The sequence below is a fragment of the Populus euphratica genome, unplaced genomic scaffold, assembly GCF_000495115.2.
Source record: "Populus euphratica unplaced genomic scaffold, PopEup_1.0 scaffold104.1, whole genome shotgun sequence".
NCBI classification, from domain to species: domain Eukaryota; kingdom Viridiplantae; phylum Streptophyta; class Magnoliopsida; order Malpighiales; family Salicaceae; genus Populus; species Populus euphratica.
In genome coordinates, this window is record NW_011499915.1 from 377,250 (window position 1) to 396,305 (window position 19,056).

The 19,056-nt window shown below is 34.2% G+C and overlaps 2 protein-coding genes across 7 annotated transcripts; both read left to right on the forward strand.

The window, feature by feature from the left end:
* The first annotated feature begins 6,663 nt into the window (after positions 1-6,663).
* Positions 6,664-14,414, forward strand: LOC105134483 (kinesin-like protein NACK1). Of its 6 annotated transcripts, none has more exons than XM_011038908.1 (16): positions 6,664-6,925; positions 7,292-7,472; positions 8,043-8,145; positions 8,239-8,477; positions 9,199-9,288; positions 9,369-9,469; positions 9,568-9,681; positions 9,766-9,847; positions 9,921-9,988; positions 10,110-10,175; positions 10,268-10,392; positions 11,150-11,486; positions 11,943-12,047; positions 12,141-13,106; positions 13,226-13,545; positions 13,904-14,414. In XM_011038908.1, exons 4-16 carry the CDS (start codon positions 8,258-8,260, stop codon positions 14,229-14,231), a joined length of 2,922 nt encoding a protein of 973 aa, XP_011037210.1. In that variant the 5' UTR covers positions 6,664-6,925; positions 7,292-7,472; positions 8,043-8,145; positions 8,239-8,257; the 3' UTR covers positions 14,232-14,414. The 6 variants fall into 6 exon arrangements, with proteins under 6 accessions (XP_011037210.1, XP_011037212.1, XP_011037209.1 ...); XM_011038910.1 differs by having other exon boundaries at positions 6,664-6,912; positions 8,236-8,477; XM_011038907.1 differs by having other exon boundaries at positions 6,664-6,912.
* A 1,559-nt stretch (positions 14,415-15,973) lies between these two features.
* Positions 15,974-18,511, forward strand: LOC105134484 (NADH dehydrogenase [ubiquinone] 1 beta subcomplex subunit 9-like). Its single transcript, XM_011038914.1, has 6 exons — positions 15,974-16,231; positions 16,332-16,373; positions 16,547-16,628; positions 17,038-17,093; positions 17,708-17,782; positions 18,269-18,511. Exons 1-5 carry the CDS (start codon positions 16,094-16,096, stop codon positions 17,747-17,749), a joined length of 360 nt encoding a protein of 119 aa, XP_011037216.1. The 5' UTR covers positions 15,974-16,093; the 3' UTR covers positions 17,750-17,782; positions 18,269-18,511.
* Positions 18,512-19,056: the final 545 nt, after the last annotated feature.

The window sequence follows — 19,056 nt, forward strand, 5'->3', positions numbered from 1 at the left end:
GAAAAAAAAAAAAAAAAAAACAGTTTCCTTAAGGGTGTGTAGAGTGAAACAACAGTTATTTTTTAAAATATTTTTATTAAAATAATATTTTACTACTTAATTACCCACTCACTGACACCTGGCATGAAAGTTTCTTTTTAAAAGTAGTTACTAGTGAGGGGGGAGGTGTGTGTAAAATGATATATTAATAAAATACTTTTAAGTATAATATTATTAGAAAATAAAAAAAATAATAATGTATTTATATAGGACATAACATGTTAGGATTTATTAATATATAATATAAAAATATATTAATTTGATATGCTAGTGCATTTCATATTTTAATTTAGATAATATTGCTAAAAAATACATTCAAATCCAAAACATGCTACATCATACAATGACCATACATCTTAAATCATATAAATTGTGTTATAAAATTATAAATCATATAAATTATGTTATAAAATCACGATACCATAGAAAATAATTATATTTTCAATGTTTTCCCAACACAAAAAATGATTATACATGCACGCCCACAAACACATGCACATAACTAAATAACAAAATAAATTCTTTTTTTTTTCACCATTACATTTTTTATATCTTTTTATTTTTTATGAGTGGCTAAATAGTTATATTTAATATTCTATAAATGTCAATAATTTTTTAAAAAAAAATTAAAATATTAATAAGTGATTTTTAACTTATTTTTAATGTTATAATCAAATATTATAAAGTAATTTTCAATTTATTTTTTATGATATTATAAACATAAAAAGTAATTAATTTATTTTTAAAAAATTACTCTTTATTAAAAAACAAGGTAAAAACATGTATTCCAATTTTTAAGTTGATTGCAAATAGCTTTCCAATTTTTACTAACCAATTTTTTTAAAAATAATAAAATATGAAAAAAGTTGTTAAAATGATTTACATACAATTATTTATTATAAAATAAACAAAGCTGGTAGTTATAATACCGATTTGACCCAGTCCTGGATCATAAACAGAATGAATTAACTCGAGGATGAATCCAAACTTTAACTTAAAAAAATAAATTCTAAAACAAAGTCACACAGACACGTATATAAAAGAAATGCGCGTTTTTTGTACTGACCTTGCCCGGACCAGCCATAGATCGGCGACGAGTTATCAAGTTTTCTTATAACAGTACTGATGAAAACATAATCGGGACTTCGACCGGGTACTGACTGACACAGTATCAGTGGCGTAACTTCAGCTAAGGCAGTTTTCAGGATGTAATTTAATCCATATTTCATCATCATCATGACAGTTTGTTTATGACAGAAATGTGCGAACTAATCACACGTTATTGAACATTAATTCATTGGCTTAAAGTAATTATTGTAGGTGATGGGACATTGGAGTAATGAGGAGAGAGAGAGAAGGAAGGTTCTAAATTGACTGCCATACATGAGATCGAGTTGTTTCACCAGCAACTAGTCCACAGCTACTCATTGGCCCTTCACTTTTCTTGAGTGTCGTTACCGTGGTATGGAAGCAAGAAATATTCTATCACATAAATAGCAACTTTCCCGGTTAACACTGCAAATCCATCATATTAATGTGGTCGGTCAGTCAGTCACTGTCGTCTTTCGCATTAAGTTCCTCGAGTTTACAGCAGTATTGAGGTAAATTAGCAGTAATTGAAGTGATTAACCATGACAGTGACACGTGATCTAGATCGAGTTCCTAATATAATAATCTGGGACATGGGACATACAGTTAACTTTATTCACATGGATCTTTGAGTTGTCCTAAAAAATATCTGGAGCTCCCTCTTTTATAGGTTCTCTGTCGCTTCTTCTTTTACATGTTCTTTTACAGGTTCTCTGGTGGGAGCACTGTTATTTCAGCCTTTCTTTTTTCCATGTATCCATGAGAGAGCGAAAATGCACAGCAGAGTTAGATCAGCACGGGGCTTGCCCTTTTATAATTTGGCATGAAAATCCCATTTCATTCGAGCTTATGCTTGCAAGTTTGTTGAACTATACCATCAACGACAGCTAGCCACTTAACTTCCTTGTTAAGCTAGTCTTCCATTCGTTATTTATATATATCCTTATAAATTTGATTGGACCATCGATCCTTCCACCTTCTTAGTCGGGAGGAATGGATGGACCCATAGAATAATAGGCGCCGGCGTGCAACCTGATAATAATTGCCAAGCAAAAGTGTTATCTCCCTGAGACGTCCATGTACAAATTTTATTATTGTATTGCTGATTGGTGTCTCGGATGCTCCCTTTTGTCAGCGCCTGAAGTGCTTCCATCATGGCTACCCCTAGTTGACCAAAACTGAGATACGGCGAGAATTTAAATAGTCTTGTTTCTGGTTGACACGAAAAAATTATATTAACAAGAACAACAGGGATATTGCTATACATGGTTGATATATAAAATTCAAGAAAAAACAAGAATCTTGACCAAATCAAGAGGAGAACACAAGAAAATACTTGCACGTCGCTGGAAAAACTACTTCAATATAATTTGACCAGTTCAGAAGAATAAACAAGAATTAGATTCATTCTATAGCTTGATTATCAACCCCAGAAGACCTAAGACAATACAAGGTGGATGGCCATAAATACTTTCAACAGCTCTGTTTCTTTACACTTTGTGCCTTGCATCATTTTAGTAGTTGATCTAACCGACAAAAAGGTGTGAATGCTACTACTGCTGCTCTTTCATCGATATTATTAAATTTATTGTCCTGTTATCTTAGATCCCCTTCATCACCACCGAAAAGGTGATCCGTGATTCACGAGCATCAGCATTAGAGGAAAAGAAAAGGCGAAATTTCATGCTTTTTTAAAACCAATGATCACGGTGTTTTGGTTTATGAGACTGCATTTTTGTCAACCCTTCTTCATGATTTAGTCAAAGCTACCATTGAGAAGTACAGCGATGTTGCGAGAGTATACAGTAAACTTGGATATGCTCGCTATATCATGGGCGTGCATATGCAAGTCTTGCTACTTGATTATTCCCACCATTTTTTATGCAACAATGCTTCCTTGGTTATGCCTAGTACAGTTAATTAGTCTTCTTTCAATGTTATCTAACTAGATAGTCAGCCAGTAGCCTAGCACCATCACATATTTTACGCTCGTATTGTAATCAAATAGCTAAAACTAGATTTGTTTGCCATGAAGAAAAAAATATGAGATTTGAGTCATTAGTTTAATTAATAATATAAATAATACAAGAATAATAAAAAAAATTAACAAAAAAATAAAAAATATATATCAAACTCTATTTAAATTATTAGACAACCTAATATAAAGATGTAAAAACATATAAAAAAAACAATTTAAAAAACAAGTCATCTTAAATAGGCAATCTCACAAACTTTGTTATCATAAATATAAAATTGAGATTGAGATAATCTTATAAAAAAGTATAAAGTAATATTTAAAAAATAAAATTGAAAAAAATCAATTTGAAAAAAAACAAAAAAAAGGTCAACTCACATTAAAAAAATCAATGATTATGGTTACAAACGAGAGTTAACTCAATAAAAGGTCAACTAAAAAAAATAACAAAGTATAACTAAAAAAAAATAAGAAATAAAAAACATTAGCTTTAAAAGAGGAAAGAAAAACCCAAGCAAACTTGATAAATTTTTTAAATCTAATCTAATATTTAAAACTTACAACCAGTGAAATCCTGGATCCGAGCTCAATTAATAAGTTTAATTTTCAACTACTGTATTATTAGATGATGAAATTACAAAAACATTTCCGAGCTCAATTAATAAGTTTAATTTTCCACTACTATATTTAATGATGAAATTATAAAAAAAATTAATAAAAAACTTGTAAAGGAAAAAAATATAGCAACAAAAAGATGGAGATAAAATCTGATGGGAAAAAACCCAAAAAAGATGAAATTATAAATAAATTATTATTTTTAAATTATTTTAAATAAAATAACTAATAATTAAAAAAATAAGAATTGAATTTGAAATTGTAAAAAATTATAGGAATGAAATTGAAAAAAGCTGTAATTTGATAGATATTTATAGATAAAAAAATTAAAAAGAATGAAATTAAAAAATATTCATGATTTTAAAGATTATTACTAAATAAAAAATTAAAAGGATAGGATGAATGTGAATGATAAATAATTTTGTAGGGGATGGTTTGAGTTTTTAAAGGGGTTGACATTGAATTTGATACGGACAGAAAGAAAATAATAATAATAATAATATATGTTAATTATAATAATAACTCTAAGTAATCTTTAAATTTATAATAAAATAAATGTTAAATAATAAAAAAATATGTGTGAAAGAGTTATATTGATTATATCTTTAAAAATATTAAAATAATTTTAAAAGACCAAAACGCCACATAATAACAGGCATTATAATTTTTTAATCTGGTGTTAAATTAATAATTTGACTATAAAAAACAACAAAACCAAGCTATTATAACTTGTAAAATACAGTCATGTCATGGTAAAATGATTACATCATCCGATACCTATATAAAAAATTTAATAAACAAGAGACAATTTTATTATTAAGAAAATTAAGTTTTTTAATTTAATTGTTAAGAAAAACTCACCCATCACTATTTTTCAGGGCGGCTCTGTTAGTAAAACAGTCCCGATCTATTGAAATTAAATTTCCCGTCCCCTCCCACCAAAAGATTCCATCCGTCCTCCTTTATATCATCCACATGGAGAATTAAAAAATAAATAAATCTTAATTCCCGATTGAGAAAATCTTCAATATTTCCATCACATATATACGCCTTCTTGGTTTTTTTTCTTAAAAAATATCACATATATACGCCTTCTTGGTTTTTTTAAAAAAAAAATTAAAGTGTTTGAATAACTTATACTGATTAATCTTTAAATTCACAAAAAATTCTATAAATCCAATAAATAAATAAAACATTATAATTAATTTTCAAACTCACATAACACCCTATAAATTCAATAAACAAGTAAAACATTACAAGAATAATATATATACACATAAAGATTTAAATTTAGGATGCAAAAACAAAGAATTTCCGACCAAAACCTAGGCCACGAACCTGGTTGCACCTTCTCGGTTTTCAGTTCTTACATCCAGCAAGGATATCCGTGATGTGAACTGGTAGTTCCTCCTTGAATAATACGATGTAATGCAAAAATTAATTTAAGTTTCCAGTATAATAGTGGAATCGGTCATGGTAATTCGTTTGTTTCTCACCGCTATTTTTTTTTAATAATTACTCATCAAGCACAATATTCTTTTCATCATTAAATAAATTCGTATAATGATCTGATATAAACATTTTGTACTTTTCAGACCCCCTCGCACGCACGCACTCTTTGCTTGTTGTAGCTGAAGTTTAAAATGTAACTATACTGTTGGGAATGAGTTGGAGTAAATGCTATGTTTTAAAATGTTTTTTATTTAAAAGTATATTAAATAATATATTTTTTATTTTTTTAAATTTATTTTTAATATTAAAATATCAAAACAATAAAAAATCATTAAAAAATTAATTTTAAACAAAAAATAATTAAATTTTAATCAAATAATATTTTGAAGGCATTGCTAAACACCAAAAACAAATAAAAATGTTACTTCTCAATAATGTATTTGACAATATTATTGAGGTTATTTTTTAAAGTATTTTTTATTTAAAAGTTATTAATTTTTTTATTTTTTTAAATTAATTTTTATATCAATATATCAAAATGATTTTAAAAAATTAAAAAATATTAATTTAAAATAAAAAAATTACTTTTTTAATAATACTTTTAAAATATAAAAACAAATCACTATAAAACTTCAATCTTACAACTACCAAAACACCTTGGCAAATTATCTTTCCGTTAACGGGGGGGGGGGGGGGGGGGTTATTTCCTTCATTGCTTAATTAATTGCAGTCTAATTTTTTTGTTGTATTAATTAACGTCATTAAGTAGCCAACCCATCACTTCCTGTTCACCTCAACTATTTATTCCCTCAACATCCCAACCGTTCACCTAAACATCAATCGGTGGTCCAACTCCAACTGTGGCCAAACGATATGGCGCCTCTCGAAGACGACAGGTACCACGTGGCGCCAAACAAGAAAAAGTCCTCTTCCCACGTGATTCCCTTCCAGCCTTCCAAAGGGGTCACTTCAACTTCTCCTTGGAGTATCACCAGTATTTCACTTACACACTCATACTTGAGAGCTTTTCAATAATGCCCTTGTGGGCTATGAAAAACCAAGATCTGCCTGGCCATCTATAAATCGCTGACAGAACAAGATCTAACGATGGACCCTCTCTCAGTTTATTTTATTTTATTTTATTGTTTAGAGCCCATTGGTGAAATAAAACAAGAGAAAATAGAAAAGAAAAGGAAGAAATTATAAGGATTATTGTAATTATATTTACTACTTCTTTAATGTTCTTAAAATCACAATTAGTGAAGCGAAAATGAAGCTTATTGTTGAAAAAATAAGAGAAAATAATATTTTTTCTTCCAAACTCTCACACAGGCGATAAAAACCTGTAAAATTCAAGAGGTGAGCTCGCTATTGTCTTTCATAAGCTATTTAATAGCAGTAAAGGACTATACCGTAATCTTATGGAAACTAAGGAGCTAATATCAACATATCGACCAAATTGTAACACTGCTAATCTAAAAGTGGAAGAAATTTTTTTTGCCCCGCACAGCATAAACATTGAAGGCTTCATTAACGTGACGCTCCATCAGATTTGCTCTCCACTGACATCTGACAGAGAAGCTGCAGAGAGAGGGAGACGCAAGTACACCTTTTGTTTGGCCGTTAACGGCTAGAATCAAGCCAAATAAAACTGAACAAAACTCCCTCTTCTCCCCCTCTCTGTTGAAGAGATCTTGTGTGTGGAGAGTGAAAAACCTCGCCGAGTTTTACTGTTGTATTCGGTTTGTTCTTTCAGTACCAGTTTTACCCTTCCTTTTGACTCACATTTTCCGTTTTTGCGTGCTTTATTCGACGCGTAAAGTAGTAGATTCACAATTTTTCTTCTCTTCAAAGCTACGCTTCAGTTCATGTTCAAGCACAAAGCTAAATCGAATCACTTAATTTCTATTACGCTTAATAATTACTAGTTTTAAATCATTCGAGGTTGTTTTCTTGTTTAATTAAATTTGTTTTTACCGTTGTATTTTTTAATAGGTAACGGTTAAATGCGTGAAGTTCGGGGATTTTAAATAATTTTTAAACTGACTAGTAAGGTGGTGTTATTAAAAGCTGTGTTTCGGTACTATTTTTTTCTTCTGTGTTGCGGTTGCAGTCTTGGAGTCTGGAGAGCTCGAGATTTGAAGAAGAACGTAACACCCTCTCACCTTCAGATCAGAGAGTAAGATAGAGAATTAGAAACGATGGCGTTTTGCTTGAGAAAATGTAGAGGATATCTTACCTGAGCTGCATTGCTTGCTTCGACCGTGCTCACTTACCGTTTCATGACAATGACCCATGCTTTGTAAGTATATCGCATACATATACGTATTTTTATACGTGGGATATACTGACATGTGTATGTATACGATATGTCAATGGGGACCATGCACTGGTTAAGTCGCTTCAGATATGGGCTTTTTTTTGTGGTTGTGAATTGGAAGTTCTTAGAAATATGGAATCCAATTACTTTGTTTTCAAGCATTCAAGTTGGTTAGGAACCACTTTTTAAGGTAAGGTCTAGAAATTCGGATATGGGTTGTTAAGGTTAGTTACCTTTATGTTTGTTTTTACAATTTTTAAATAATGCCTATGATTTTTTTTTAATCTATTTGGGAGGGTGATTTAGATTGAAATCCAAGATTGACGTTGTTGTTGTTTTAAAGTCTTTATCTTTTGTTGGCATTCTCTCCTCTCTCTTTTTTAGATTTATAGGTGACTTTAAATGGTATTTTTGGGTGGTTGGATGGTTAAAAAGGATGATTAGTTGCAATTGTTGTTGTTGTTGTTGTTGATATGACATATAATTAGCGTGTATTATGCTTATTTTTGGGGTCTGTTAGATTCTTACCTATGATTTGCCATCTTGCTGCAGAGACCGTCGACTAAAATGATGGGCCTATTGTCTTTTAGGCAAATACAACAACCTTGTTTTTAACATCTAAACCGTCTTGCATTACAGGAAAGCAAGTGCACCAGTGAGTTTTTTTGACTCACTGACTTGGATTTTCCTTTTAATCAGAACAAAATTATGGGACTTATTTGATTTAATTGTTGGTGGGCTTGAGAAGAACACGCGCGGAGTGGAGAATGGGATCAATTGGTAAGGAAGAGCTGCTGAAGATGGCGAAGATGCAAATGGTGGGTGCCCGCGAGGAGAAGATTCTTGTTTTGGTGAGGTTGAGGCCTTTGAGCGACAAGGAGATTTTGGCAAATGAAGTTGCAGATTGGGAATGCATCAATGACACCACCATCTTGTACCGGAATACCCTTCGCGAAGGCTCCTCTTTTCCATCAGCTTGTACTTTTGGTAAGGAAATGCACCATGAATTTTTTTTGGTGTCAAAATTGAAAATGAGAAGATATGTGTCCCTCTTGATGAGGTCAGGTCTTTAAATGTTTTGTGCCCGAGCAACACTGTTTTCTGCCAGTTATTTTGCTTGGTAAGATTGAAATTTTAGGTGGGCTTTAATATCTCAGGATCATTATCTCAAAATATAGCTAATCCTGTGCATATTCTTAATACGGTAGCCTGGAGAGCTTTTCAGCTCCCCATGCTTTGTAATGCTTGCACAACAAAAGCTTCAACAATTTTAAGACTGGAACAATTCGATTTTCTTATAGGCTCATACAAATTGTCAATGAACAAAAGGGAAACCCATAGTGGATTTTCTACCTCGCATGTCATTTACCATCTGCCTAATCATTTGTTTTTGTTAACATTCTGGGAAGCTGAAGGTTTTGAGTAATCCCTGATGTTGGAAGTGCTGAATTGTATTCTCGTTGCAGTCCACTGTCAGATAGTTAGAGAACTGTGAACAGTGGTGTGCTTTCCAGTACACTATGTGAGAAAGCATTGATTTTTGGTTCATATCTATTCCATATACATTTGATCATAACTTTTTCCATTAGCTCATTTTTAACATTATTTTACATCTCAGTGCATCAAACTTTAACAGCTAGCTTTCAGAAACATAATTCCCTGCCTAATTGCTTCATCTCATTATCGTTTACCCATGCTCTGGGGATAGACAGGGTATTTCGAGGTAATGACACTACAAGGGAAGTGTATGAGGCAGGAGCCAAGGAAGTTGCCCTTTCAGTTGTCAGTGGTATTAACTGTAAGTATGATGGTCGTATATCTTTTAACACCTTATTTGCCAATAATTGAAGATATTTCACCTACTTTTGCTTTTTCCAGCAAGTATCTTTGCTTATGGGCAAACAAGCAGTGGAAAAACATACACGATGATGGGAATTACTGAGTATACAGTGGCAGATATATTTGACTACATGCATAGGGTAATAAAAGTTTCTAATTTAGAATTGTTTTTGTGTCCTCTTTGCCTTTTTTTCCCTTTTAAATTATTACCTTCATATAACAATTTTTATTATTACAGCATGAAGAAAGAGCATTTGTTTTGAAGTTCTCAGCAATTGAGATATACAATGAAGCTATTAGGGATCTTCTTAGCACAGATGACACCCCACTTCGACTGCTGGATGATCCAGAGGTGAAAACGCTTTTATCCTGTCTAGTTCCACAAATACGTTGATGAATTTGTCTGATTTGTTTGTTTTCTTCTTTTTTTGGCCAGAAAGGGACTGTAGTGGAAAAGGCCACTGAGGAAACACTAAAGGACTGGGATCATCTGAAGGAGCTTCTTTCTGTTTGTGAAGGTAAAGCATTGTAAAAAGTCCTGGTGCTTTTATTGGGCTTTGTACATCTACTTATCTTGAAGTGTTATAACAGCTCAAAGACGGATAGGGGAGACCTCCTTGAACGAGAAAAGCTCCAGATCCCATCAAATCCTTAGATTGGTATGCCTCTTCCCTTTCAAATCTTCCCTAGTACAGATGTACAAGCATTTAGTTGCAGATGAAAATGTGTAGAGTTTGAATTGGAATTATTGAGATTATTTCTTTTTTTTGATTTTTGTAGACAATTGAAAGTTCTGCTCGTGAATTTTTAGGCAAGGAAAATTCGACCACTCTTTCTGCCACTGTTGTAAGGACCATTTATACCCTTGAAATTAATAAAGTAGGAATAAAATATTAATAACAGATGAGAAGTTATAACGAGTTCTTGTTTTTGTGCAGAATTTTGTTGATTTGGCAGGAAGTGAGCGTGCATCTCAGGCACTATCCACTGGAGCAAGATTGAAAGAAGGCTGCCACATTAACCGCAGTCTACTGACTCTGGGAACAGTTATTCGCAAGCTAAGGTTGTTATTTCATATTTTCTTTTTAACTTTAGTTTTTGTGTCTGTGGAAAAATTAGTAGTGGGTTAAGCATGCTTATTTCTATGTGGTGGTTAATTTGACTTTGTTCATCTGCATCTAGATTTTCTGACCCCTGATATTCACTAACTAATCTATAATTTCCATTGGGATCAAATCTAGTTCCTTTCAGCATTTGCTTAGGACTCAATTTGCTGTCATGGTCATTCATGATACTAAAGAATATTTTTCTGAAGATGCTTAACGTTGGTATATTTTTCAATAAAAAATCACAAGTTTAGATGATTTGTGTTTAAATATTGACATCAACCATGTTGCTAGTCATTTATGAAAGTACTAAATGGCACAGTGTCATGCAGATAGCTAAAATTGAATATAGGAAGATTGGGCTAGTCTCATGCATGCACTCGACGGCCATAACCATGTTGGCATGTCATAAAAGTAAAAAGACATGCACGTACATGCACATGGAGGTATAAGTATTTCACAGTGAGCTGTTCTAGTACTATACCGAGCGATAACAGACAGGTTTCAGGGCATTTCGTTAATGTTGTCTGTTTATTTGAACTGCTCATGAATCATGACAGAGCTGCCTTTATCTTATCTTTCTCTATTCCTACTGATTTCTTTGTTGCCTTTTCCTTTTCCCCTGCCACTGTTCTAAATTGAAAGTTGAAATCTTTTCAATTTATAGATTTATACTATTCATATCTCAGCTATCTGGTGCTATGATTTGTGCAGTAAGGGAAAACAGGGACACATCAATTACAGAGATTCTAAGCTGACACGGTTATTGCAGCCTGCATTGGGTGGCAATGCTAGAACTGCCATCATCTGCACATTGAGCCCTGCACGTAGCCATGTTGAGCAATCTAGAAATACTCTTTTGTTTGCTTGTTGTGCAAAGGAAGTTACTACAAAAGCACAGGTCAATGTGGTCATGTCTGATAAGGCATTGGTTAAGCATTTGCAAAAAGAAGTGGCTAGGTTGGAGAGTGAGTTAAGAAGTCCTGCCCCTGCTTCCTCCGCTTGTGATTATGTATCACTACTGAGAAAGAGAGATCTTCAAATTCAAAAGGTAATTATGTGAAAGATGAACAAAAGTTTTAACAGTAACCAAAGTCTTTAGGCACTAGATGCTGTTGATTTTTCAATTCAGAATCAATTATTTCAGTTTTGAACCACGCAGGTAAATTTTACCACCAGCGTAAGTATGACAATTAACTCTCAATCAATAATGTGTTGGTAGCTTCTTTATAGTTCAAATCTGATGGTTGGGGGCAGGTCCGGGTGCGGGGTACACAAGAACCCACCCCAATCCAATGCTATCATTTGGCCCAAACCAGTATATAATTTTCTCAATGCATAGATGGTCCTAGTCAGCATTGCCTACTCCCTGCTGTATAATGAGCTTGTACGGATGAAAAAGACTCAAGATATTTTATGACATATAATATAGAAAGATGCTGTATCATCTATCTGAGTGCCATGTTATGCATTGACTTCATTCGATTAAATGGTTCCTTCCATGCAGATGGAGAAGGAGATAAAAGAGTTGACTAAGCAAAGGGATCTTGCTCAGTCTCGGTTAGAGGATTTGCTGCGAGTGGTTGGAAATGGTCAAAAATCAAGAAAAGAGGTATATTTACTTCCTAATCAGAGTGTCACTATATGTTTGATGATATTACTCCAATTGTTAATTGCTAAATATTGCTCCATTCTCTCAATTCAGAATGGGATCAGTCATCATCATAATCCACAAACAGGAGATGCTTGGGAAGATGAATGTTCAATATCTGAATCATCGGGCATGGGTGGTCCTCATTATATGAATGGAGGTGTTGGAAAGTTCAACAATGCTTGTTATGATGGTGACACTGGGAGCAATGATGATGAGGAACCTTACCTTCATGACAATACAGATGACCATGGTTTATCTGATGGCACTTCTCCTCCAGTGTCAATAGGAAAGAAGATTGTTAGATACAATTCATCTCAGAGTCTGGAGGACGCTGCAGAAGATGCTGATGACTACTGCAAGGAAGTTCAGTGTATTGAAATGGAAGAAACAAGGATCAGGAGCAATTTTGAACACCATTCAGTATCAAATGGTGAAAATGAAGGAACTTTGACCTTGACAGCATTCAGGGACGGAGCCATAGGGCAAGGAATATCTACTCCTGCTAATGGAGATAGAGAAGGAAGTCAAATGCAAAATGGATTTACATATAATGTGTTGGAGCAGAGACTGCATCATGTGCAAAGGACAATTGATGCTCTTGTGAGTCCTTACCCTGATGAATCATCTCCACAGTCAGTAGCTGATTTGTCGACTTCTAGAAGCCCTAACTTAACAAGGAGCAGCAGTTGTAGAGAGAATTTCATGAGTGGCTCCTCTCCTGGATTTGAGAAGGCAGAACAAATTGAGAGCACACCACCAAATGGATTCGAGAAAAAATTTATCGGGAGGCCAGCAGGATCTCGAAGGAAAATTCCCCCGCTAGATTTCGGTACCAGTGGTACAATGTTGTCGAGAAATGATTCCCAGTCATCTCTTGGAAGTGCTTGCACAGATGACTTCAGAGCACAGAGCATCAGGACTTCTGCAGATGAGGACATTCCTAGCATCCACACTTTTGTTGCAGGATTGAAGGAGATGGCCCAGGAGGAGTATGAGAAGCAACTAGTTGATGCTCAGGTGAGAACATCCTTATGTACTTACTGTCTTCATTGTCATTGCTTGAAGTTGTGTCTTTACCTCTTAGTGATCGAGTTTCTCTCAAGATTCACTTTTGGCTCGGTTTGATCATGTGGCAGGTTCAGGAGACTGAGGCAATGACTGGTGAATATGATAAAAGTTCAAAGGACATAGGGTTGGATCCTATGCATGAACCATTGGAAACTCCTCGTAATTGGCCTCTTGAATTTGAGAGACAGCAGAGAGCAATACTGGAACTCTGGCAAACTTGTAATGTCTCATTAGTCCACCGAACTTACTTTTTCTTGCTCTTTCAAGGCGATCCGACTGATTCCATATACATGGAAGTGGAGCTTAGGAGACTTTCCTTCCTCAAGGAAACATTTTCTCAAGGTAATCAGGGTGTGGGAGGTGGTCGGACTCTCACACTAGCTTCAAGGTAATCTCTCTTTCTTATCCATGCATGCATATATCCACATATGTTTTCACCTGTATTGTGAAATATACTTGCATCAAGCATGTATATTTCACATGATCTGTGAATAAACCAAGAGGATCGATTTGGGGGGGGTGTCCGGGGGCATGGTCTTCCATTGCCTTTTCTGAAGCGTGACATGTTTTGATTTGAAAGTAATTTTCTTATGAATTTGTAGCTCAAGGAAGCAAACTTTTGTTTGCCTTGCCCTACCAGAAAAGCAGTTTGACTAGAGCTGAAATTTTCAGGCTGCGTAGCGAAATATATATATACATTTGCTTTTAAGTTTTGTAACACTAACTATGTTCATCCGGGGAGACAGCATCAAGGCTCTTCATCGTGAGAGAGGGATGCTAAGCAAGATGATGAACAAGAGGTTTTCAGAAGAAGAGAGAAACAGACTTTACAAGAAGTGGGGTATTGGGCTGAGCTCAAAGCGAAGAAGGCTGCAGTTGGCTAACCGCATATGGAGCAACACAAAGGACATTGACCATGTAATGGAAAGTGCTGCCGTTGTTGCAAAGCTGGTCAGATTTGTAGAACAGGGACAAGCTCTCAAGGCGATGTTTGGGCTTAGCTTTACTCCCCCGACCTCAAGCACAAAGCGAAGGTCTTTGGGATGGACATACAGCAAGTCATCCCTTTTATAGGCATCTTTTTGTGCCACATATAAGTACTACACCGAGAGCTGTGATTTCTTGAATTAGATAGGCCCCTTTGTCATTGTTTTCATGAATGAAATCATAAACAAATAACTCCTGTGATTGTTAGAGTTGTAAAAATTGTAGGAGTTTGAATCGTGTTAAATGTTGAAGCGGGTTTTGTTTTGCTCAGTTTGTTCATGTTTGTGCATTTGAAATCCTTCTATTTTCGAAAAGAATTTCCTGTGGTCAAGTGTTGGCCTTGTGCCTCTCTCTTGAACTTGCTCGATGGTAAAAAAATTTAATATCATCAAATTATTAATGTACTCTCGGAATGCTGATCCCTTCTCGTGAGATTCAAGATCCACCAGAAACTTTGAAGGAATAATTTAGTTAGGGTTAGAGCAAAATTCAGCAACTGCTTTTGGATGGAACATATTCAACGGAAGAATCAATTATTTGCTTTCCAATTGTCAGTGTATTGCAATGAATTACCCTCGCAAATTGAAAGTAAAAAATATATAAGAAAATTATTGAATATTTTCAAGGTAATTCTCTCCCCATATATATAATATATATGTGTGTGTGTGTGGCTCCGCATGAATGAAGATGAATGCTCAGCATTATTTCGTAATTATTGGATGAATAAAATTATTCATTTCAAATGAGCTCTTTTAATAACATCAACAAAGAATACATTATTCTAAAAACCTAATCTTATGTCAAAATTACTCCTATCCAATGATTTCTCATTAATAATTTGATGATATTAAAAAATCTAAGTAGCTTTAAAATAAAAATTATATATTGGATAATTGATTAATTTATTAATTCTAGCAATTTAATCTATTTTTTCTAGTTAAAGTAGTCAATAACTTATACTTGGTATTTGGTAAGTTAAGGTGGCTCGAGACTGATGCATATAAAAGAGTTTTTGTAAATTTAAAGATTTTTAGGTATTTAAGTAAATATATTTTTTAAAAAAGAAAGTGTAATAATATTTTATAAAGAGATAGATTTTAAAAATATATATACTAAAAATATTGATAATGCATAAATAATAAAAAAAATTATCTAAGTGTTTTAGAAGGTATTTATAATCTTTAAACATTGTTATTTTACTGGAGTACAAAGTCATTTTATCTTTATAAATTAAATTTATATTATAAATTGTGTTGTACTCATTTTATCAAGCTATAAAATTAAGACATTGTGGGTTATGAGAGATTTTAATATATTTAATAATATTAGTGAAGTATAGATTTTTTTAATTAAATCTATTTATTAAAAAATAATTCATTTAAAATTATATAAAATATATAAACATATAACATGAGATTCATGCATAATATTTGAATCCATGGATATAGTTAATCTGGGCATTAGACCACTCCTTATTAGCCTGACAGAACACCAGGCCACACCACGAAATCTAATAACCCAACATGCCCAGGAGTTTGGAAAAATTATGCTCTTATATTTTTCTCAATTCAATATTTTTTTGAAAAGAATATATAAAAAAATTTACTGAGGATCGTCAAAAATCCTCATGATGAAAAAAGGTGCGTAAATACATGCGTGTAAAATTATAAACAAACACTCGCATCTGTTCATAGGGTGGGCCGGATCCTTGAGTTCAGAAAATTCTTGATGGACGTGGTCCTGCAGTTTACAGAAACTTGCAAGGTCTCATCTCGAGGCCCAGGTCTATGAATAAATGTAAAGTACTTTCTAGCTTCTAAATTGTTAAGAAAACGATGCCGTTTTGTAAGCTAACTTTCACAGTGCTTGCCTGACATTTGATTCTCCTCATAGCTTCTGCAGTGAGAAACTAAGAAGCCTGTGGACGGGGGAGAGAGAGAGAGAGAGAGATGAGCGTCGCAGCATTAACAGCAGCGGGCTACCTGGGTCGAAGAGCAGCACAGAAGGAGAGAGTGAGAATCCTCTACCGCCGTGCTCTCAAAGACACTCTGAACTGGGCAGTCCATCGCCACCTCTTTTACGAAGACGTACCCATTTCTAATCGCTCGCTCTCATTCTTCGATCAGATCTTGCTGCTCTGTTTTCTTACTAATTAACTCTCCATTTTGTTTTCATTTCTGCGACCAGGCCGATCTTCTGCGCGCGAGGTTCGAAACAAGCAAGCACGTGGTTCGTTGGAAATTGGAATGCCTAGGATTATGTTTAACATCTTAATCTGGTTTTATATTTATTTTTTTAATTCAGACTGTTAATTTTTTTTAACTCTTTAATTAGGCATTTTATTCAGGGATTCTGAGTTTTTTTTTTTTTGCCTACTCTTGGAACTGTAACTGGAATTGTAGGAAGATCCGGATACAATTGATAGAATGATAGCTGATGGCGAGGCACAGTACACTAAGTGGCGGCACCCTGATCCTTATATTGGTATTTAATTTTTTTGGTTTACTGGTTTGTGGTTTCCTGGGAAGGTAGGGTTGAATTAAGACAAGTGTTAAAATCGTGGGCAAATTGTGTGAGCAAAAAGGGTGATTTGGACAGTGTCAAGCTTGGGTCTTAACAGATAGTTAAATTCAAACAAAAAGAAAGAGTAGCATCTTCTCTAGTCGCAGCTTTTGAATGACAGGTTCCAATGTGCAATGAAAATGTGAAAAGAGGGGACTTTGAAGGGAGGGAAGTCGCAAGGTGTTAAATTAATTGAATAAATTTTTCCCCTTTGTGGACGTAATTGATTCATGTGGTTTTGAGAAGTTATGAAGCCTTTTTGTGACTGTAATGCTTTAGTTTTTAAGCTTATAGATAGCATTCTCAGGTCCTGATCTTATTTCTTGTACAGTACCTTGGGCTCCTGGTGGTAGCAAGTTCACTCGGAACCCGACTCCACCTGAAGGGGTAACGATTATGATTAATTATTTAATTTATTATTGTTCATGTGGCAGACAACATGGAACTTTTGTAGTCAAATACTTTTCGTTGGCTTCTTGTGTTGTGCATCTGCATCGTGTAAGTACATGCATGCACATAAAATCTTGGATAGCTGAGCATTAATATCTCGATCTTGTGTGGTAGCTAAATTGGATAAATTCTATTAATGTGAGAAGTAAAGAGCATTGTCCATCATTGCAAGCTTTGTATTGGGGATTTATATGTGATTGACCCTAGTAAAAGTTAAGCCCAGTGAACACAGATTGGTCCAAATTAGAAAACTGGAAGACTGGTGTATCTGGTTCTTAAGAATAACATTATGCCTTGGTGCTAGGTATCATCTTATCAGGCTGACCTATATTCTTAAAAATGCACATTCCTTGGGTTCGCCTGGGCTTCTTCCAGAAGAAATTCCGCTGTTTTGTTTTTTAAGTGCATCTTTGAACAGTTGCTTATATTTGATAGGTGATCGCACCAATTACTGGTGGATATTTGGCGTGAACATTAACAACTTCATCGAAGTAGCTATGCTTTTTGTGCTTTGTGCCTTTTCCCTTTCTAATAATTTGGTAGCATTGCAGATTGAGATAGTGTATAACTATGGCCGAGAAGATAATGACTAAAACCCACTTCTTTTTGCATGGCGAAAAATAAAGGTTAGCACTTTAATCATTCTCTTGAGATGTAGTGCTATTGCCTACTCTAGTTTCTCAAGAAACTTGCACCTGGATGTATCTATACTGATCCAATTCTCAATCTGGTCTGATGGTAATGTATCTGGGATCAACATCTTCTTGTTCTCCATATTAGTATTGGTGGACTTTTTATCTGTTCCAATTACTTTATGCAACATAGTGATCAAAAGATTAAAAAAGAGATCAATGAGGCTTGCTGGGCAACCTGCATGTGGTTTTGTTTGGAGTCTCGTGGGTGTGATGTGCTTATGAATTGGGAGATTGTATATAGTATCTCCTCTTGCTGGCTCCTACAATTTTTTTTTTTCACTTAGCATTTTGCTTCTTGAAGAAGTAGCATTAAGTATTGGATTGGATTGAGTTGTCCTCTTCTTGGCATTCCTCTAATATTGAAGTTGGAGGGGCTCCATTGTTCTTACAACAACTGCAACTTTGTCTCCTGTGCAGATTGAGATGATCTATGACAGCTGCTGGAGATAATGTGATAGAACTTTGTGCTATTCTGTCAAGGCTGAAATTGGACATTATGCATGTTCCCATTTTTCATTTTATGTATTTGGCTTTTTTCTATGAAGAAAGGATATGTGCTCTTTAAGTACCAAGCATTCATGAGATGGTGCATAACTGGATTGCCAAGGCATTGGATCCTTAAAGTGAATAATAACTTGTTTAATTTGTTTCTTTTTCATATTTTGTCTTGTTTGAACTCTGAAGCATAGGACAGCAACTGGATTCCTGGTATGGTTAGAATGGAGCGTGAACTTGCTGAATCTGGAAAAACTCGTACGCCCTGCTTGAGCCTGCTGACAGACGTTTTCAAAACAAACAGTGCATTAGTTAAAACACGATTCTCTCGTCCTGATAAGCCAGTAGTAATTGTTAATATTTTCATAGCGGCCCTGGATCGTCTGAAACTGGTTAGTGATGGTCTAACAGCAGTTTGAGTAGGGGAGCTAGGAAAGGTCTTTTGTGTTTTTGTTACAAAGGAGAGGCTCATAGGGGAGGGGGATATGAATGTTATTTTGTTTTTTAAAGTATTTTTTATATGAAAATAATATTTTTTATTTTTTAAAATTTATTTTCAATAACAGCATATAAAAATAATATAAAAACATAAAAACAATAAGAATTATGCCTCGAAATCTTGTAAACTGTCCAACAATGAGAGGGAAATAACTTGCGATAGCTAAGCATTACCGCATCACGAGGTCGGTGCCAAAAAATTGAGCCATGTC

Excerpts from the sequence above, each read along its gene's own strand:
- LOC105134484 (XM_011038914.1), top strand. The coding sequence starts at position 16,094 with ATGAGCGTCGCAGCATTAACAGCAGCGGGCTACCTGGGTCGAAGAGCA. Across the intron at positions 16,374-16,546 it reads TCGAAACAAGCAAGCACGTG|GAAGATCCGGATACAATTGA; the intron begins GTTCGTTGGAAA and ends CTGGAATTGTAG. Across the intron at positions 17,094-17,707 it reads ACCCGACTCCACCTGAAGGG|ATTGAGATAGTGTATAACTA; the intron begins GTAACGATTATG and ends GTAGCATTGCAG.
- LOC105134483 (XM_011038908.1), top strand. The coding sequence starts at position 8,258 with ATGGGATCAATTGGTAAGGAAGAGCTGCTGAAGATGGCGAAGATGCAA. Across the intron at positions 9,470-9,567 it reads TATTTGACTACATGCATAGG|CATGAAGAAAGAGCATTTGT; the intron begins GTAATAAAAGTT and ends TTATTATTACAG. Across the intron at positions 10,393-11,149 it reads ACAGTTATTCGCAAGCTAAG|TAAGGGAAAACAGGGACACA; the intron begins GTTGTTATTTCA and ends TGATTTGTGCAG.